We start from the raw sequence: 22,079 nt of genomic DNA, 5'->3' as shown, positions 1-22,079 counted from the left end.
ATGCTTGATGTGCGCAGGAGCCTCGGAGAGATTGGAGACTTCCCTTCAGGGCAATCTGCTAGAAGAGGAAGATGCTCTGGGCCTGGGATTTACCCTCTTCCTCTAACTCGGAAGCTCTCAAAGCCCTGGGTCTTGGTTTTGAATTCTTTTTGGAAAGTTTCTTCTATGGAATGCACGTTCTCTCTTAAATCAGTTGCCCATGTTCCTAGCAATGTGTCCTATGATTAACGCTGGGAAATGTCCTGGAACACAAAGAAACTGAAGGGCCAGCCCCACTCCTGCCGGCCCACACGCCTGCAGGCTCCCCACCAGAAGTGCTCCCCTCCCTGCTTTGTCCCAGAGAGGCCCCAGAACTCAGGCCTCCTGAGGGAACCGTCTGAGGGCAGGAGAATGGCCATTACCAAGGCCTGGGCAGCAGCGGAGGAAGCAGTTACACAGCCAGTTCCTCAACTAGCCAGCCCACCAGCCACCAACTGGGTGACCTGGCCACTCAGCCTACCTGCTCCCAATGACCCCATCCGCAAAGTTGGAGGTAAACAGAATCCTCCTTATAGGTTTACAGTGGAAATTAAGTGAGATCATTCTTGTCACATGCTTTCTACTAGTTTGAGCCGCATTAAACGGTCATCTTTGTAGGTTAAAATGGTTAAATGCTGGCAGATTTGTGTTCAAGCTAAAATCATGTCTGTCATTAAACAGTCGCTGCTCACTGAACAATGAAGGGAAATGAGGAACAAGCAGAGCACAGAGGGGACCTCGCTCAGAAGTGCAGAGCTGGGGGGGAGGGGGATGTGAGTGTGTGGTACCCGAGCGTGTGTGTGCACGCGTGAGCATGACTGTGTTGTGTAACTCTGGGTTTGTATGTGTTTGGGGGTACATGAAGCAGAGGGGCTGCAGTAACTCCGGCAGCAACCTTCACAAACCACTCCAGTCACCGTGTGAGGGAACCCGCGGTGTCCCCATCAGATTCATGGGCCCTTGAATCCGACTTTGCTGGAGCTCAAGGAGTCAGTCACGAGAGAGCTCACCAGGGCCCTGGCTCTTCAAAAGCCCTCGGATTCCCCCATGAACTACCGACCTTAAGCAGAAATACAACTTTCCCTCTGCACCGTCTGAAGTACAGTGTGTGGCCCAGGCAGATCCACCTGGCCACCCTCACACGCCACCACTGGCCTTCTGGAGATGAACGGCTGGTCAGCTCAACCCAGCCACCATCGGAGCCCAGGACAGTGTCAGTGCTGCAGCGACAACCTCGGAACCCACACAGGAAGGGCACAGCCTGAGTGAAACCCCAATTTCTCTCCTTGTTTCTCAGTGACTGATGCCAGGGCACCTGCCAGGCAGCTCGTCCGGGGGTGCCCGGTCAGGCGGCACTGCGCCTCGTCACCAGGTGAGGGGTGGGCTGGGCGAAGGGAGCTGACAGTGGGTTTAAGGTTCTTTCTGATTCTCCTACGAGGACACGCTCAGAATGTCTTGCACACCGGGAGCTCCCTTCCTTGATGGTCTGGTCTCATCTTTGCACCCCAGCCACAGGAAGGCTGCGTGGCCAAAGGCAGGGCCCAAATGTTCGCTGGCTGAACTGAGGCCCCACCCACAGCCCCTGGTGCCGCCTGCTCCCAGGGGTCTGCCACGCCTGGGTGCCACAGGCCTCTCCAGCCCCCCGGTGGGCTGTGCCGAGCAGATCGCAGGCCCACAAGGCTCAGAGTGACAGTGACTGAGCTCAGCACCTGTTCCTCATGGCCTCCTGGGTCACTGTCCTTTACTGGCCGGGCTGACCTCAGGGACAGGAGGGCTGGTTCCTGGACACAGTGGGCAGCAGCAGCTGCCCCACTGCTGTGGAAAGTGTCTCCAGAGCTCCATGAAATCCACAGACTCACTCCTCAGGACACAGGCGTCGGGCTGCTTCTGCCAAGGACCCTTCTGACCCTGCCTCCCGGGGCCCTACCTGTCTTCAGGATCACCAGGTGTGAGGCGTCATCCCGCACGTAGGACACGGCGGCGATGTCGTGGATGGGGACCCTGAGGATGGTGTCCTCCCCGTCCCTCCAGGCCAGCTTGACGTTGTAGGCAGACAGGCTGATCACAGCGTCATGCTCCTGGGTCAAGTGTCCGGGGAGCTGGTGGGCTCTCTGGAAGGAACACAGGGCATCAGAAACGCAGGGCCCCAGCCGCGAGCGCCCCCGGGAACCCCGCACACAGCCAGCGCTGACGGGTGAGTGCTGCTCCCCTCGGTGCAGCCATGCTCGCTCCGGGGGCGCTGCTGTGTTCAAACCAGGTCGGGGGCTTCCGTCTGGAACTGCCTTTAGATTCAGACCTCGGGCATGTGATTTGGATATCTCAAAAACTGAATTTTGAAAACAGCCCCAAACCATGAGGAGCCAATCTGGAGAATAAACTTAATGCTCAGATTGAGGAACAGTCTTTATGGCCAAGTGCCAAGTGCACCCTTAACGTGATGAGACTGGGTCATCCCTCACGGCCACGAAGGAAGGCCCAGGGTCAGAGGACCAGGAACTGGTGTCAGGGTACAGGGTCACAGGTCACGTGAGGAGGCGGAGCAGGCGGAGGGTCAGAGGTCAGGGCTGGGAGGCGGAGCAGGCGAAGGGTGGGAGGCTGGAGTCGGGAGAATAGGGTTACCTTTGCATTGTCTATGAAATGCAGGATTTCGGTCCTACTGGAGGGATTCAGGTATCCTGGTATGGACGTTAACTGACCTAAGTACTGAAAGAAAGTGGAGAGAGAGTGCCATGAGAAAGGGAAGACCGGCCAGCAGCATCATGGGCCTGCAGGGGGCGCAGCACGAGCCCGCAGGTCCCGGCCACCAGGCCTGCTGGCCTGCAGCTCTGGCTCGAAGCGGAGGCCCTCCCCGAGGAGGCGTGCTCCAGACTCTTAGAGAGATCTCTCCGGGCTGAAGGGAACACTCCCACACTTCCCACTGCACCGTCGTCACAAGCCCTGCCAAGGACCCCTCAAACCTAGCTTGGTGGAATCCAGACACTAGAAGGACAGGCAAGAGTGGCCTGTGTTTCTGGGTCAGCACTGGAAACGGAAAACAATGGCCCTGTACCATCCTGCTAAAAACAGACGCACCACATCCGAGGGCCAGGCGGCTGCGAGACGAGCGCAGAGAAATGAAGTGACACGAGGCCGCCGGGCACTTGGCTAACCTCCGACGCGGTGCAGCCCCAGCGCCAGCCGGCAGTGCTCACGCCACAGCTCTGCCAATGAACACAGGGTCTGAATGTGTTTTAATGGTTTACTGATTACCTTCCAAGAACAGATCTCTTCCACTCGACATTTCTCAATCTCTCACTAACGCGAATGTTGCAGGCGGCTGTTAAAAAGCGTGACAGGCTTCCTGTCTCCACTCCCGTTCTCACGAGATAAAGGCTACCAAACTGAAAATCACCAAGTCTTCTCAGATCCATCACAGAACGAGGTCACAGGGCAAACTACCGCCCCATAAACTGGAGAGAGCAACGGGGGACAGAGAACCCAGGCCCCAGGAGAAGCCACAGGGGCCAGCGTGGCAGGTGCACCGGGAGGGGAAGTGACCAAGGGCTGGACATGCGTGCAGATGAGCTTGAGACAAAACTCTGGGGGCCAGGCACATGGGCCCCATGCTTATGTGGGTTCCAGTTCAGGAGTCCCACAGGGTTCTCAGGGAAACTAGAGAAAAATCCCCTCTTGTTTCTGGCAAGATATCACTTTAAACTATGACCAGAACTCTGTTATCCTTAACAAGGGCCTTCCTTCAAGGGAAAGTATTTTATCAGGACCTGACCCACGTAGGGGAAGGTAAAAACCCAACTCCAGCCCCCCCCCCCAGCAGCTCTGTCTCTCCTAAGAAAGGAAAACCAGAAGTGAGAAGTGCCTGTGACTTGTCACAGCCCAGGGACACGAGCCCCTGGAGAACAGAGACCTACCAATCATAGGACTAGAGAGCACTTTCTCCCGGCACCCCCACCCCACCTATGGGCTCCTGTACGACAGGAGATGGTGTGTATCAGACCCTACTCAATGGCACAGCCAATAGGAAGCATAGCCTAACCCCTGACCAGATAAATACATAGCCTCACATGAAAGGCCTCTTTACCTCAGCTCCTTTTACCTCAATCACCATGCCTAGCTTTGAACTAAAAATGACAAGGCATGCTAAGAGGCAAAAAAACATTGCTTGCAAAGACAGGGCAAGCATCAGACCCGTATGGCAGAGATGCTGGAATTATCAGACCAGGAAGTTAACACAACCATGATTAACATGCTAAGAGCTCCAACAGAAAAAGTGAACAAGTAGAAGACAAAAGAAACGAAGAAAGAAAGAACAAGAGTAATAAACAGAAAACAACTACAAAAATGGTGATACTGACAAATATTAATCTGACTTTACCAATAATCACTTTAAATACAAATAGTATGAATATACCAAGAAATAAAATTAAGAAATAAAAACTGTCAGACTCGATAAAAAAATTTAAGACTCAATCATATGTTGTGTATAAGAAACCCACTTTAAAGAGGGGTATTACATAACAAAAACAGGGTCATTTCTCTACAACATAGCAATCCTTAACATGTATGCACCTAACAAATGGGCTTTGAAAACACGAGGCAAAAACTGATAGAACCACAGGGAGAAAGAGATGCATCCACTATTACAGCTGGAGACTTCAGCACCCCTCTCTGAGAAATGGCATACTCAGCAGGCAGAAAATGATTAAGGAAAAGGTGAACACCCTCAATCATCTGGCTGTAGTTGACATCTACAGATGACTCCATCCTACAACGGAACACACACTCTTCTCAAGCTCACATGAACATTCACCAAGACAGAGCACATTCAAGGCCACAAAACACATCTTAACAAGTTTAAAAGAACAGAAACCATACTAAGTATGTTCTCAAACCCCAGTGGAATTCCTTGAAAGACACAATCTACTGAAATTCACATAAAGAGAAACTGACAATGTGAACAGGCATATGAGCTATGAAAGAAACTGAATCAGGAATAACCTTCTAAAACAGAAAGCGTCAGGCCCGGACAGGTTCACTCGTGAATTCTACCGAACATTTAAGGAAGAAATTGTACTAATTCTCTATAATCTCTTCCAGAGAGAGAAAACACTTCCTAACCAACTCTAAAAGGCAGCATTACCTTAGTATCAAAACCAAAGCAACCTCAAGAAAGGGAAGACCTGTATATCTGAAATACGTGCAGTTTACTGTACAGGAATCATATCACAATAAAGGTAATTTAAAAAAAACACATAAACATAGATACAAAAGTCCTCAACAAAATATTAGCAAATCAAATCCAATAATGCATAAAAAGAATCATACACCAAAAGCAAGTGGGATTTACCCCAGGTATGCAAAGCTGACTCTATATTCAAAAGTCATTTTCTGTGATCCATCACATTAATAAGCTAGAAAAGAAAAATCACATGATCATACCAACAGGTGCAGATAAAGCATCTGACAACATCCAACACCCATTCATGACAAAAACTCTCAGCAAACTAGAAATGGAGGGGAATTTCTCCAACTTGATAAAGAGCATGTACAAAAAACCTACCGCTAACATCATACTTAATGATAAGAAGTTCTAAGAGTGCCTCAGATCAGGAACAAGGTAAGGATGTCCCCTCTCACTATTGCTTCTCAATAGTGTACTGAAGTCCTAGCTAATACAATTACAAGAAAAGGAACTAAAAGGTACAGGTTGGGAAGGAAGAAATCAAACTGTCTTTGCTCACAGATGCCCTCTCTGACTGGAGAACAAAGTCAGCAGGTCACTCTGAGGATCACCAAATGCAAGAAGGTGAACACAGAGGATAAGTCAGACCCCCTGCTGCGGTGCCAACCACCTGCCCATGTGGAGGAGACTGGCACAGAGAGGACAGGAACTGGCAGAAGCTCACGCAGGGCCCAGTGGCAGAGACAAGCTAAGTCTAGGCACAGTCGGATGAGCATCCTAAACTTCAGAAAAGCTGCTTTCAAAAGCTGTGCAGTGTTGCTGGGTGGTTCCCTGGGAAATGCACACTCATTACAAAAAGTTTTAGACTTCATCCTCTCTAAGGTGCGGGTGAGGGAAAGAGAATAAAACTAAAGTGTATATTAAGTTTCCCCACTCCCCATTGGGCTGGGAATCCCGCCTCTGACAGTTAGAGTAGTTTAAGAATAAATAGGCAATGTATGGAGAGGGAGTATATGGGAAATTTGTATACCTTCCTGTCAATTTTGTTGTAAACATAAAATTGCTTCAAAAAAAAGCCCTAAAAGCAAAGAAAGTCAGGGTAGACATTTTTGGCAAAACTTTGGTTTCAGTTATATACGTGTGTGTGTGTGTGTTGGACTGTGGTGTAAAATGTATTTTTTAGGTCAAAAAAGTTTGCAAGCCACTGTAGTTAAGTTACACTGGCAAATAAAAGCAAAACTTAACCTCCAAAAAAAAAAAAAGAATAAATAAGCAGCACATCTAATTACTGGCTCACACTCAGCCTGTCACAAATGAACGTTCCAGAATGTTTCCACAGATCTGCTGCTAGTGGAGGGCTTTCCATCCTCTTCCTATGTGATTGTGTAAACCAAATGCAGAGCCTTGCTTATATTTATCAGTATTAAATTTAACCTATTCTCATACTTCCTGGTTTCAGAACGTACTACAAAGCTACAAGAGCCAAACAGGGTGGTTCTGGCATAAAGACGACCTACAGAGCAAAGAAATAGAATAGAGAGCTCAGAAATAAACCCTCACATATAGTGTCAGTTGATTTTTGACAAGGGTGCCACGATCATTCAACAAGGAAAGGACAGTCTTTTCAACAAATTGTGCTGGGAAAACAAGATTCCACACAGAAAAGAATGAAGTTGGACTCTTACCTAACACCATATAAAAAATTAACTCAAATGGATGAAACACCTAAATTTAAGACCTAAAAACTGTAAGACTCTTTGAAGAAAACATAGAGGAAGAGCTTCTTGACATTGGATTTGGCAATGATTTATGGGGTATGATACCAAAAGCACAGGCAATAAAAGAAAAAATGGATAAACTGGACTTTCTCAAAATTAAAAACTTTGTACATCCAAGGAGACAATCAACAGAGTGCAAACTCAACCCACCCACTCAGTGGGAGAAAATATTTGCAATCATGTACGTGACAAGGAGTTAATATCCAGCATATATAAAGAATTTACTTCCATAGCTCCGTAACCAAAAAAGCCAAACAATCTTATTTTAAAATAGGCAAAGGACCTAAATAGATTTTTCTTTGTCCAAAGAAGATACACAGATGGCCAACAAGCACATGAAAAGACCCTCAATATCACTAGAAGTCAGGGAGATGCAAATCAAAGCCACAATGAGGTACTACTTCACACCCGTACAGGCGGCTGCTGTCGAAACTGAAAATAACGTATTGGTGACAACATGGAGAAACTGGAACCCTTGTGCGCTGTCAGTGAGAATGCAAAATGGTGCAGTCACTATGGAAAACAGTATGGTCATTCCTTACCATGTTGATCGCCAGGTCACCCAAATCTGGGCGACAGTTGTGTCTCCTCAGGGGCACCCGACCTACATTGGGCAGTCAATGTGTTAAGAAATAGAAGACAGAACTGGGGGGAAGGGTGGAGCTCAGTGGTAGAGTGTGTGCTTAGCATGCTTGAGGTCCTGGGTTCAATCCCCAGTACCTCCATTTAAATAAGAAAAAAGAAAATGAATAAACCCAATTACCTCCCCTCCACCACCAAACCTAAACGGGCAACAGAATATTGAATAATTGTTGAATAACTCAACAAAGGAAAAACAAAAAAAAAGAAGCAGACTGACAGATATAGAGCATAAACTAGTGTTTGGTGGGGGAAGAAAGGAGAAGGGGCAATATAGAGGGTAGGGGAAAAAAAAAAAGAAAAGAAATGAAAGAGAGAATTAGTATATGACCCAGCAATTCCACTCTGGACACGTATGTAAAAGAACTGAAAGCAGACAATAAAACTCTTAGAAGAAAATAGGACAAAAGCTTCACGACACTGGATTTGGCAATGATTTCTTGGATATGACGCCAAAGGCATAGGCATTTACATAAAAGAAAACGTAGACAAACCAGAGTTCATCAAAATTTCCAAATTTTTTACATTAAGAGACACTATCCACATAGAAGAACAGCAACCCACAAAATGAGAGAAAATATTTGCAAGTCATATATCTGATGAGGGATTAATATCCAGAATATACAGATAATTCCTAAAACTCAACAACAAAAAAAAACCCTGATTCCAAAATGGGCAAAGGACCTGAACACACATTTCTCCAAAGAAGATATACAAATGTCCAATGAGCACGTGAAAAGATGCTCAAGATCACTAATTATTAGAGAAATATAATCAAAACTACAATGAAGTATCATCTCACACCCATTAGGGTGGTTAGTTAAAAAAAAAAAAAGAAAGAAAGAAAGAAAATGAGTGTTGACAAGGATGTGGAGAATGGAACGCCTGTGCACTGTTGCTGGGAGTGTAAAATCGTGCAGCTGCTGTGGAAAACAGTACGGAGGCTCCTCAAAAAATTAAAAATAGAACTACCATATGATCCAAAAATTCCACTTCTGGGTATGTATCCCAAAAGAATTGAAAGCAGGGTCTCAAAGAGATATTTGTACACTCATGTTCAGAGCAGCATTTTATTCACAATAACTGCAACATGTGCCCATGCAACCCAAGTGTCCATCAACGGATGAACTGATAAGCAAAATAAGGTCTATCCATACAACAGAATATTGTTCAGCCTTGAAAAGGAAGGAGATTTTGCAAACATTACAACATGGGCGAAACTTGAGAACATTATGCTAAGTGAAATAAGCCAGTTACAAAAAGACTAGTAGCATATGATTCCACTTACATGAGGTTCCTAGAGTAGTCAAATTCATGGAGACAGAAAGCAGAATGATCCTTGCCAGGGGGATGTGCAGAGAAGTTGGGGAGTTTTGGTTTAATAGGTATAGTTTCAGATTTACAAGATGACCAGAGTTATAGTGATGGATGGTGGTGACAGCTGCATGGCAATGTGAATGTATCTAATACCACTGAACTGCACACCTAAAATGTTTATGATGGTAAATTTTATGTTACGTCTATTTTAACACAATTTTAAAGAGAAAAATTGAAAGCAGAGACTCAAACACACATTCGTACACCCATGTTCACAGCAGTGTTATTCACAACGGTCAAAAGGTGGAAACAACCCAATGACCACTGAAGGATGGATGGATAAATAAAATGTGGTTTCTGTGTGTGTGTGTGTGTGTGTGTGTGTGTATTTATAAACACATATATAAACATACATACCATATGTATATAAAACACATATATATAAAACGCAATAGCATTTGGCCTTAAAAAAGAGAAAATTCTGACACACGCTACAACATGGGTGAAACTTGAGCACGTTATGCTAAGTACAGTAAGCCACACTCCATCATCCTGTATGACTCCACTTAGGTGAGGTCCCTAGAGCAGTCAAATTTATAGAGACGGAAAGTGGAATGGTCGTTGCCAGGGGCTGAAGGAGGAGAGAACAGAGAGTTATTGCTTAATGGGTTTAATGGGAAGGGTTTCAGTTTGGGAGGATGAAAAAGTTCTGGAAATGGATGGTGGTGACGGTTGCACAGCTACGTAAATGTACTTAATGTCACTGAAATGTACACTTACACATGGTTAATTTTATGTTATGCATATTTTGCCACAAAAATTTTTTTTCTTAGCTTTACTCAATAATTACATTGGCTAAAAACTTTGAATCATAAACAATATTATACTGTATATTAGTTATCACATGTAGATTTGTATCATATAAAGTTATTAATTTTGTTTAAATTCAAATGGTAATAAAAAATACTGACAAGTGAGATCATACGCCCAGTGCTTTGCTCAAATAAAAGTGCCCTGCCATCATTCAAAAGTCCACAAATGACAAATACTGGAGAGGCTGTGGAGAAAAGGGAACCCTCCTACACTGCTGGTGGGAATGCAGTTTGGTGCAGCCACTGTGGAAAACAGTATGGAGATTCCTCAAAAGACTAGGAATAGACTTACCATATGACCCAGGAATCCTGCTCCTGGGCATATATCCAGAAGGAACCCTACTTCAGGATGACACCTGCACCCCAATGTTCATAGCAGCACTATTTACAGCAGCCAAGACATGGAAACAGCCTAAATGTCCATCGACAAATGACTGGATAAAGAAGATATGGTATATTTATACAATGGAATACTATTCAGCCATAAAAACTGACAACATAATGTCATTTGCAGCAACACGGATGTCCCTGGAGAATGTCATTCTAGTGAAGTAAGCCAGAAAGAGAAAGAAAAATACTGTATGAGATCGCTCATATGTGGAATCTAAAAACAAAAACAAAAACAAAAACATAAATACAAAACAGAAACAGACTCATAGACATAGAATACAAACCTGTGGTTGCCAGGGGGACGGGGGGTGGGAAGGGACACACTGGGATTTCAAAATGTAGCATAGATAAACAAGATCATACTGTGTAGCACAGGGAAATATATACAGGATCGTGTGGTGGCTCACAGCGAAAGAGAATGTGACAATGAATGTATGTATGTTCATGTATAACTGAAAAATTGTGCTCTACACTGAAATTTGACACAACATTGCAAAATGACTATAACTCAATAAAAAAAGATGTTAAAAAAAAAGAAGTTGTGGTATATTTATACAACGGAATACTACTCAATCATACAAAATGACAACATAATAGCATTTGCAACAACATAGACATCCCTGGAGAATGTCATTCTAAGTGAAGTAAGCCAGAAAGAGAAAGAAAAATACCATATGATATCACTTATATGTGGAATCAAAAAAAAAAAAAAGATGACAAACGAACTTAAATATAAAACAGAAAAAGACTCACAGACATAGAATACAAACTTGTGGTTGCCAGGGGAGAGGTGGGTGGGAAGGGACAGACCGGGACTTCGAGATTTGTAGATACTGACAGGTATATATAGAATAGATAAGCAAGTGTATACTGTATAGCACAGGGAAATATATTCAAGATCTTGTAGTAGCTCACAGTGAAAAAGAATATGAAAATGAATATATGTATATTCACGTATGACTGAAAAATTGTGCTGTACACTAGAAACTGATACAGCATTGTCAATTGACTGTAACTCGATAAAAAAAAATTTTTTTAAGTGCCCTGGTATTATGTCTGCAAAACTGTACAGGGATTGACTCTCCTCCACATGGCCTAGGGGGGCACGATGTCACCACTGCCCTTCTCATAGTGCCACCATGCTTCAAATCCAGGCTCACCCATGGCCAAAAAGGATTCTACTTTGTTCACAGAGGTGAGTCCTTACCCATCTGAGACTTTTTTTCACTGAAAAATACTTATTAGTGAAACAAATCAATACAGGAAAATCGCAGCTCTCACCCTTGTTACAACTCCAGATGGGACAGGCGTGTCTCCTGGACAGTCCTTCCAACAGCCTCTCCCCATCGCCCCGGGTGGTCCCCTGCCCAGTCCCAACCAACGCGCAGGGCCTCCCACAGCAGCGTCAGGACCTAGCCCACGGGCGAGGGGAAACGGCACGGGATGCTGTGCGGACCGACCAATCCCAGCACGTCAAGGGCGCAGCTGCAGAGGGAGGAACATGATGGAAGAAGAGCCACCAAGGGGACATCTGACTAGCCGTCACATCAGCTCGATCAGCCCTGGTATCAAAAGCCAGCCTGGGCGCCCACTAAGCCCTCTGCTGCTCCTGCCGCCCTCACAGGGACTGCGCCCAGCACAGGGGCATGCTGGTCGGCTCACCCCTTCACTTCTGCGTAGCCACAAAGCAGTTCCAAAGATAACTGCTGATGAGATACAAGAGACACTTTTTTTGTGGGGGAAGGGGAGGTAACTAGGTTTATTTACTTGTTTGTTTAAGGGGAGTACTGGGGATTGGACCCAGGACTAGCGTGCCTAGCATGCACTCTACCACTGAGCTGTCATCTCCCCCAGAGACAGCCCAAGTCAGCCTCTGGGTAACGTCCACCTATTTGGCCTTGATGGACAAGTTTCCCACGGCAGAGCCTGGGCCCTGATGGAAAAGCAGGACCCTGAGACTTGGGGTGGGGACAACAGGGCCGATGCACTGGAGAACCTCAATCCTCAAATTCTTCTAACACTCTGGGCCTGCAGACCCCACTTGGTGGAAGCTAGAGGAGCCCCCTTGCTTGGCACCCCTTGCTTGAAAACGACACGCAGGCCTCCCTGGGGTGGGCACCTTTCACGACAAGGCTTGCTCCCCTTGGGGTCTGCCCCCTCCGCCCTTCTCGGCCATAAAACCTGTACCTGGGGTCAAATCTCAATGTAGCACGATTGGGGCCTGCTGGTCCCTCTAAAGGAAGGGGACTGAACACCAGTGGAGCAGCAGGTGCCGGGTCGAGGGACATGGAATGCGAGCTGGATGAGCACGTCTACGGGGCCCTCCCCACGGCACAGCACTTGACCTGGGAAGGGTCCCGGACACGGCTCTCACACGCTGTCAGCGCAGCTCTTAGCAGCTCAGCAAAAGTGAGGCCTGTGCTAAACTCAGTGGAGACGGCAGAACTGCTGAGCCAACTGTGGCTAAAGGTTTCAAAAGACTCAGAGAGGTGGGCCTGCCAGACTGGATCTACCGTGTAAGACGCGGAACCCCACCAGCTGCCCTTGTTCGTTGGAAGGGCTGGGAAGACACTCCCCCGCCTCAAGGATGAGCTGGACCGACTGGGCTGGGAGGGGCGCTGGCACCACCAAGCAGGTCTGTGGTGGCTGTTCTCTGAGGCAGAACGAATCGGGGAAGATGCTTTAGAACTAGGCTTCCTGGAGCGAGGGGGACAACAGGACCCCGGGAGAGCAGAAGTCAGCTTGGTAGTGGCACTTAGCCACCAGGAGCACGGGCAGGTGCGCTCACTGTCAGGGGCAGAGATTATGAAGGGGCAGAGATTATCAAGGACCAGAAGGCCTGGGATGCAGGGCCTTACGGAGATGCAACGAAAGCAGAGGGGTTCCCAGGAGCAAGAGAGCTGGGAGCCAACCAGGGTCCTGCCTCACGTACACAAACAAGGACACCACCACTGTGTGTGCTGCTCCAACGCAAAGTGGCAATCCCTGACCTGGTTTCCAAACCCAGAAACCGACTGAAGGAGAGGCCGAGGACCAGGAGAATGACTCTGTAACACTGAGGCCGGCACACGCTGCAGCGACGCCCCCAGGTCCCTCCGAAGGGACTCGTGGTCACTTACTCGAGTTAACAGGATGCTAGGGGATGAAGGTCTTTGTAAGGTTTGGAGTAGAGGGTCTGAGACAATGTTGAAACTCAGGGGCCCTGACTGCCAACAAGGTCCTCTAAAGGGTGGGGACACACGGGGATCAAGCAATCAATGAAGTCCAGGCCCGAGTCCACCTCGAAGTGTGTCTAGTGGGTCCAGACCCATTTCTTGAATGTGTAATAGAAACAGACGTCCTCAGCAGCCCGCAGAAGCCTCCACCGGCTCTGCGACCTGCAGAACAGGAGCTCCTCAGGTACAGAAGGCCACGTGGCAGCCCCTGAAACTGACCCCAGCCCCCTGCCCCTGGCCACGGTCCTACGGCAAGGGTAATAGTATTTCCAGAGAAAAGCGGAGATGCACGCCACCCTTCCAGACTTATATGATGTGGGGACAGCGGTCTCCGTCTCATCCCTAGTCTGGGTCCTGTGGAACGGCCTGGATAGTGGTGTGTGTCCGTGGGCTGCCACAGGCAGAACTAGACGGAATCTTGGTGAGAGAAGTTCAGCGCAGTCTTGGGTACAGAGTTTGAAGCTATCAATGTTCGTACTCTACAGCCCAGATAAGGTATCAGCCCTGCAACGGGAAACGTTCTTTCCTAGCAAAGACTGACACGCACTCCAGGTATGGGTCTGCCCTTCCTGCCTGCAGAGGCTCAGCCAGGCCCCCGCCCACTCCCCAAGGGCTCACGGAGCATCTGAGCTCTGACATGGTCAGCACATAACATCACCTTGACTCAAGGACAGTAGCAGCCACATCTACAGGCTTCAATGGTCCTACGGGATCTCACCCCGTCCAGGAGAGGCCACGTGGAAAGGAAGGCACATCTCACCAAAATGCAGGGCACGCCTTGAAGCAACAGCTGCTATACCACGCTTTGTCCTCAGTGGACAGACTGTGTGGGTCTGGGGTCCAAGGTGTGGAGGTTGGAGTGGCTTCCATCATCATTAACCCAAGAGACCCACTTGCGGAATGTGTGCTCCCAGCCCTGAAACCTCTGGCTCTGTGGGTTTGAGAGCCTGGCTCTAGGCGACAAATGCTTCTATCAGGGACACAAAAAGGATCTAAACTTCCATCCAAAGTTGCCAACTAGTCACCTTGGGCTCCTGAGACAGCAGACAAGCAAGCAGACAAGGGAGGTACTGTTCTGCAGGGGCAACCAGCCTTGGTCATGATGAGGAGGTGGGGAAGCCGCCACACGATGGTCTTCAGGGGTCCTTTCCATGTTCGCCCCGACACTCCTGCCCATAAAGGAGCAGATACAGTTCCCACATCTGCCTCATCCTCATCCTGTTTCCTTCCCTCTCCTTCTCCTGAAAACATGCCCTGAACTGTCAAAGACGATCTCCAGTTTCTGCTTCTAGAGAACCAAGACATCTTTGAACAAAGACAAGTGACAAAAAGCGAAAACTTTACAACTACCTTCTAGCCAAGGACAAATTCACCTACCACACTGAGAGCTACAAAAAATGTATGAGAAAACCACCAACTACCCAACATAAAAATGGCTACAGAAAGACACTTAAGAGATCTGACTCCACCATTTGAAGAGAGGCAAAATCTCACTCATAAGTACAAACTGTGATGAAACCTACTACAACCATCAGATCAGCAAAGATCAGAAAGTCTGCATGTACACTGTGTTGCTCCTTAGGGTGCAGACCAAAAGGTGTTCTCAGGCTGCTAATGCTATACATTGGCTTAAATCCTGCATGAAGGACAACCTGAAAATGTCTGTCAAAATAAAAAGTAACCCAGCTTTACATCCAGAGTCTACTTTTTTTATCCTATACGGCTTTTATCCTACAGGGTTAGTAAAAGGTGTACCAGAAACAAATTAGACATGTATGAATAGATCACTGGTTAAATAAAATATGGTACAGCCATATAGTGGAATACTACACAGCCATGAAAATGGACACAGCAGCTTTATGTGTCTCAATCTTCCGTGATATGTCGAGATACACTGTTGCATGTAAACAACATGTAAAGTGCAGACAGCATATACACAGTTCGCCTGTGTGATTGTGTATGGACAGACTGCAGAGCCACATAAGAAACCGAGGCCAAAAAAAAAACAACCAAAAAACAAACAAACAAAACAAAATAAACAAAATAAGAATAAAGAAACTGAGGCCAGTAATTCCTTCCAGGGAACTGGTGGTTTCTTTTCACCAAGAATCTCACCATTTGAATTCTGGATCATAAACATAACTTACACATTCAATTTTTTAAAAATACAATAAATAAGAAATAATAACCAACCTCATCAAGAAGCATCTTGGGTTTGGTATCACAGATGAGATTAATTCCACCCCCAGAATTAAAAGCCGGAGTGTCTGTTTACAGGTCCTGAGTTTGTACTGCACGGGGCCCCACTGGGACATGTGTCTGCTTGAGATGGACCATATGGGAAGGATACTTCTGCTTTTTAAAGGCTGGGTGAGGATTAAATGAGAAAATGTTTTTAAAATGTTAAACAGGGCTGCTATATACAGTAAGCATTTGGAAAAGAAGAAGCTACTATTAAGTACCTCCCACCTTCATGTTACTAACGTTCATTCTGAACACAAAATACTTTCCATGAAGAACCACACTCAAGTATATGGGAGTGAATGTTACCTCATCACTAGTGGATTTCGTTCTTGTCACCGTTTTTATTGTATCAAAGTTACACATGTACACAGTTTAAAAAGGTGAGTAGTCCCCCAAAACGTAACAAAAACAACAATCTCTGGTCCCAAACCCAGGCAATCCTAAAAATCACTTCAATCACTTCCCAGAAGCAGCCACGCTGGGGTCTTCTGGATCTAGGGCCAACTTTCTGAATAATGCTTTTACATTGCTGCTGCTTGATTCATCAATTTAAGACATTATCTGTTGAGTTCCAATTATGGCAAAGAAAGAGTTAACTCTTATCACCACTCCCACTTCCCCTTCCTTTTTTCTTACAATTTAGATAATTTATTATGCAATCGTTACTTGGTGTTAATATCATTGTTACGTACAGTCTATTTCACTGCTATGCCAAGAGGTAGCGAAATCACAATTTTGTTCTTCTACTTCCTTTAAAAACTTTAAATTTTAAGACAATTGTAAATCACACGCAGTTGTTAAGAAATAACACACACAGAGTCACTGTACCCCTCACCCTGTCACAAGGGTAACACCTCGTAACAGCGCAGCGTCACAACCAGAAGTGACTACACGGTCAAGTTCCAGAACATCCTGATCCCACAAGGTCCCTCCCGTCTCTTTTACAGGCACACCCATTTCCTGCCGCCTGGTCTCCTTATTCCCTAGCAAGCCCTAATTATTCTCCATTTCAGTAATTTTGTCACTTCAAGAATATTATACAAAGGGAATCATACAGTATGCAACTTTTGGGGACTGGCTTTTTTTCACTCAGCATAATTTTCTGGAGATCCCTGCAGGTTGTGGAAGGAATCAGTAATTCATTCCTTTTTACGGCTGGCTGAGTAGGGTTCCACAGTATCTGGATGCACATCATTTGTTTAACCATTTACCCACTGAAGACGTCTGGGCTATTTCCAGTTTGGGGCTAGTATGAATAAATCTGCTTTGAATATTCACATATAGGCTTCTGTGTCATCAGAAATCTTCACTTCTCTGGGATAAATACCCAGAGTGCAGCTGCCAGGTCATATCATATGGTAGTTGCATGCTTAATTTTTAAGAAACTGCCAAACCATTGAACCATTGCCCAGAGTGGCTACACCATTTTACATTCCCACCAGCCATGCATGAGTGGATCCCTCCATATCCCTCACCAGCATTTGGTGTTCTCCTAACTTTCTAACTTTTGTCATTCTGGGAGGTGTGTCGTGATGTCTCACTGTGGTTTTAATTCACATTTCCCTAACGGCTAGTGAGGCTGAACATCTTCATGTGCTCACGGCCACCTGAGTATCTTCTTTGGTGAAGTGTCTCTTCCTGACTTTTGCCCATGTTCTAATTGGACTGTCTGCTTTTCTACTATGAGGTTTTGAGAGTTCTTTATATAATCTAGATAAAAGGCCTTTGGCAGATTGGTGGTTTGCAGATATCTTCTCCCCATCTGTAGCTTGTCTTTCCACCCTAACAGAGCCTTCTTCAGAGCAAAAGTCTTTCAATTTTACAAAGTCCAGTTTCCCAACTGTTCCCCTTTTTGGTGTCAAGTCTGAGAACTCTGCCTCAGAGTCCTGAAGGTATTCTCTCCCTTTTTTTTTTCTAAAAGCGTTGCAGTTTTACATTTTACCTTTAAGTCCATGATCCATTTTGAGTTAATTTTTGTATAAGGCGTAAGGTTTAGAGTGAAGTTCATTTTTCTCTCTATGGGTGTCCAATGGCTGAGCGCCATCTGCTAAGAGCATGGTCCTTCCTCCACAGACTTGCTTTTGCACCTTTGTCAACCATCAGCTGGGTGCATGTGTGTGGGTCTGTCTCTCGGTTCGTTAAGTCTGTAGTCTGTTTCACTGATTCCCGTGTCAGTCCCTCTGCTGATACCTCAGTGTCTTCACTGCTGTAGCTCTAACGTACATCCTGAAATCAGGCAGACTGAGTCCTCTCATTTTATTTTATTTTTTCAAGACTGTTTCAGCTATTCTAACCTCTTTGGCCTTTCTGTATACATTTTAGAACACTCTTGTCTGTATCTACAAAATACCTTGCTGGGATTTTGGTGGGAATTATATCAAACCTCTGTGTCAATTTGGGGGAAACTGACATGTTAACTAGGTTGAATCTTCCAATCCATGAACATGGTATGTCTCTCCATTTATTCAGATCTTTGATTCTTTCATCAGTGCTGCGTAGTTTTGAGCATACAAATCCCATACATGTTTTGTTAGATTTATACCGAAGTATCTACAGTCATGTTGGTAATTTATCTGTTTTGTACAGTCTGGTCTTGGTATCGGGATAATACTACCCTCACAAAATGAGTTTAAAAGGATTCCCTTCCCTTCTGTTTTTCTCGAAGAGATCGTGTAGAATTAGTGTTAACTCTTTAAACATTTGATAGAATTTTCCAGAAACCATCTGGGCCTGGAGACTTTTTTTTAATGGGAGTTATCAAATTAGATATTAAATTTCTATAGGGCTATTCCAATGATGTGTTTACTGCTGAACTGTGGTAGTCTGTGCTCTTCAACTGGTCCATTTGTTGGCTGTTTGGGTGTGCAGTCGCCTGTGGTGTTCTCTCATCATCCTTTGATTCTTCAGAGTCTCTCAGCACTCAAGGAATGTCAGTCACTTCCTTCTGGCCCCACGGTTGCTGATGAGAAATCTGCTGTCATTCTAACTGTTTTCCCTAAAGGTAAAGTGTTCTCACTGCTTTTAAGATTTTTGTCTTTACTTTTCAGCAGTTTCACTATGATGTGTCTTGGTGTGGACTGCTTTGGGTTTATCCTGTTTCTGGTGCGCTCAGCTTCTTGAATCTCTGTTTATCTTTTACTAAATCAGATGAGTTTCAGCAATAATTCTTTTGATCAGTTTTTTAGCCCCTCCATCTCTTCTCCCTCCAAGACTCTGATGACACAATGTCAGAAAATCTGCTCTAGACCCATGGTGGGGGTGGGGTTGGGGTTGTAGAGAGCACACCTTGTTACCAGGAGGAAGGGCTGACTCCCCAGTGGCCTCTGCTGTCACCAGAGCAAGGGGATCCTGTTTCCTGCTGGACATGGCTGGCATTCCAGCTTCCCAAGTGGCCCCCACTAACGTGAGGGGTGGTGTGTGTCTCACTGCTGCTGTCTGAGGGCAGAAGTCCAGGCTCCCTATGTGGTCTCCACTGATATACCCCAGTTCCACTGGGGGTTCATCAGGGATAAAAGTCCCTGCTCCCTACTTGGCCTTCTCTGAGGTGGGGTGATGGCCCCCACTTGGCCTTTGCTAGCAGACCTGGAGCTGGAGGTTTTTCTGTCACATTTGGTTGGAACTAAGCAGGTGTTGTTAAACACTTTCTGTCTTGCTAAGTAAGCCATCTCTTTCCTGATCCTCTGGCTAGAGGGAGTGGCTTTTGTTGCAGTTCTGTCTGCACCTGCTGGCGTTTCTGAGTTGCCAGCTTCTTCAGCTCCAAGTCTGGGATACATGAGGAGAAACAGAACCCAGGGAACTTACCAATGGGTCTCTCCCAGGGTCCTGAGGTCCCTGGCTGGTCTGCTGTCTCTTTACCTTTTACAGTCTTCTTATGGTTGATGCATATATAAAGTCCAGGATTTTTTAGTTGCACTTAATGGGAGAAATAGGGGAAAATATATCTTCTCCATCTTCCTGGAAGTGAAAATCCCCAAACTTAAAATTTTTATGGTATAATATGGGCCTACCCTTCCCTCTATTTCCTTTCTTTTCTTTTCTTTATCCTTTTTGCTGGGGAGAGGTAATTAGGTTTACTTACTTATTTATTTATTTATTCTTAGAGAAAGTAGTGGGGATTGAACCCAGGACGTTATGCTTGCTAAGCATGTGCTCTACTTCTTGAGCTATACTCTCCCCTCCACTTGCTTTGTTTTCAACGTTCAAGTCTATCTTCCCAATTTCTCAGCAGCCTTTACCCAAACATATGAAACCATCTGTGTTCCCTCTACCAGAGCTGCTCTGGCCTGTTTCTCAGAGTCTAGTCCCAGGAATTCCCTCTGCTCCTTTCGGTGCTAGAATCCTGGTTCTGGATCTGCATCTTCCACCTTCATGGCATGTCCTGGTGCTCGGAGGCAGCACATCCCCAGGAACATGCTCAGAATGGGCTCCGTGGGTTCGTGTTTTAGACACCAGTCTTTCTGGTCATTACGACCAGAAAGGACTCTTTGAATCAGAGAGTCATGTCTGTTGGTGAATTCTGCAAAATGTTCCTGTTTTACTGTCTTAATAACCTCCTCCAACTTTGCTCCATTCTTTTGTTTCATGAGTCGGATGTTGAACCTCCTGGATGGATCCTGTAATTTTTTTCTCTTTTTCATCTTTTGTTTACTCATTTTCTACCTCTTTTTCTTTTGGTTATTCTTTCTGGGTGATTTCTTTCTTTCAACCCCTCTAACGAATTTTTTAGGGTACATGATTAAGATACTTTTAATTCCAAAAAGCTTTTCTTAATTTAAAAGTAGATTCCGTTATCTCACAGTTAACAATATTTCCTCTTATCTTTCTGATTATCTATTTTATCTTCCTGAAAATATTATATATTTTTATTTTCCCCCAATTTCTACGTTGTTGCTGTTCCATTCATGCTTCCTTCCTGTGTTTGTCTTGGGCTCTATTCTTTAGGTTAACTGTTTTCCTCAAATGTGTACTTCTCCCTGACTGCGCATGACAGAAGCCATGTACATGGGAAGAGTTGCTGACTGTCGGCTTTCCCTGGGCTGGCTGGCTGGTAACCCCAGGGTCACTAGAGGCACCACTTCTGCAGGCTGCCTAGCTTCCACATAAAAGCACCCCTCCCAGGATCCCCTTGTGGGTGAGGCCTGGTTGCAGGTACTCTGGAAGCTTGGTGGGGAAAGGGACTGGCGTTTCCTACCATTCCAGACACAGGCAGTGACTTACCCTCCCTGTCTTCACACTGGGTCTCTCCCCATCCTCCTCCAGGCCTCCCGAGTGCCATGGCTGCACCAGGGATACCGCTCACCTCCCCCTGTGCCAGGTGAGAGCGGACCCCTCCCCAAGCACACAGCCTGGTCCACGCCCCTCCCCAACCCCGGGTCCAGGTGGACGGCACCGCATCCTCTGAAGGGACTCAAGGGATACAGGTTTGGCTCCATCGGCTCCGTGAACTTGTCACCCCATCTTTGAAAGTTCCCTCTGCAAGTCTATGGGCTTCACTCATCACTGCTGCCCCCCCCTTTCCCATTCTCTCTGACCTCGTGGTTTTATACCTTCATTCATTTCTTTTCACTATAGTGCTTGGCGGAAGTGCTAAAAACACACTGGTGCACATCATGTTTATCCGCAAGTGGGCACAGGCTCTGACAGGATTCAGGAGACCATGCCCTAGGCTGTGACAATGACACATGGAACAGCTCTAAGTCTTGACCAAGGAACTGAAATACATGGCCAGCCTTTAAGAGAAAAGATGTGGCTTGTTATTGTAGAGAGAAAAAAAAAAAGACATGGGGCCAGAAGACAGAAATCTGGGGTTTAGGTACCCAGTCATGAGACACAATACCACAGGGGCAACAACGGGTGGGGGAGTCAACTGAGGTGTGCGTGGGGTCGGGTCTCACGAGCTGCAGCGTTGGGTGCGTCAGCGGGGCCTTTGCGTCCTGCGGCCGTGGACTTACCTTCACCTCCTTCTCGATATAGTCGCTCAGCAGTCTGTCGGGCTCGACGCGCTCAGGCAGGGACAGCACCACAGTGTGCAGAGGGCGCCTCTCTGTCACCTTCTCATGGGCTTTCTTATCTCTACTCTTTTCACCTTTTAGGAATACTCGTTTAAACGGCGACACAATTCCAGGCTGCAGGCAGAAACGGCAATGGTTGGAGTTCATTATTCATAAAGGCTTTGTGTTGTACCTACGGCTAACAAGCGGGAGTAGCCAAGACCACCACCGCAGCCCCCATGCGAACCGGGGCTGGCCGCTGCCGGTCTGGGGAAAAAGCACCAGGACGCACCGGCCTGGGGGTTCTGGGCCCAGTGCTGCCTCAGGCACGGAGGGGCTGGTCCTTCACCTGTTCATGGACACGTACAAGGTCAAGGGCCAGCTCTCCAGGTAACTAACCTCAGCAAGAAGAAGAGGGCAAAAATGGGGAGATGTAC

General features: G+C 46.3%; 1 protein-coding gene across 7 annotated transcripts in view; it reads right to left on the bottom strand.

The window, feature by feature from the left end:
* Positions 1–22,079, bottom strand: part of CCM2 (CCM2 scaffold protein) — a 56,006-nt gene that overhangs the window by 8,022 nt on the left and 25,905 nt on the right. For 4 of the 7 annotated variants that reach the window (XM_031454573.2, XM_031454574.2, XM_031454575.2 and 1 more), the window contains 3 exons: positions 21,604–21,777; positions 2,638–2,721; positions 1,946–2,129 (listed from right to left, as the gene is read on the bottom strand). In XM_031454573.2, coding sequence (XP_031310433.2) covers positions 1,946–2,129; positions 2,638–2,721; positions 21,604–21,777 — 442 coding nt within the window. Of the gene's footprint in view, positions 1–1,945; positions 2,130–2,637; positions 2,722–15,601; positions 15,632–21,603; positions 21,778–22,079 lie in introns of those variants that run through there. The other 3 variants (XM_031454576.2, XM_064487752.1, XM_064487754.1) reach the window with 2 other exon arrangements.

Source organism: Camelus dromedarius, chromosome 7 (genome assembly GCF_036321535.1).
Source record: "Camelus dromedarius isolate mCamDro1 chromosome 7, mCamDro1.pat, whole genome shotgun sequence".
NCBI classification, from domain to species: Eukaryota; Metazoa; Chordata; class Mammalia; order Artiodactyla; family Camelidae; genus Camelus; species Camelus dromedarius.
Note: the sequence above shows the minus strand (reverse complement) of the source record. Positions and strands in the feature narration are given on the sequence as shown.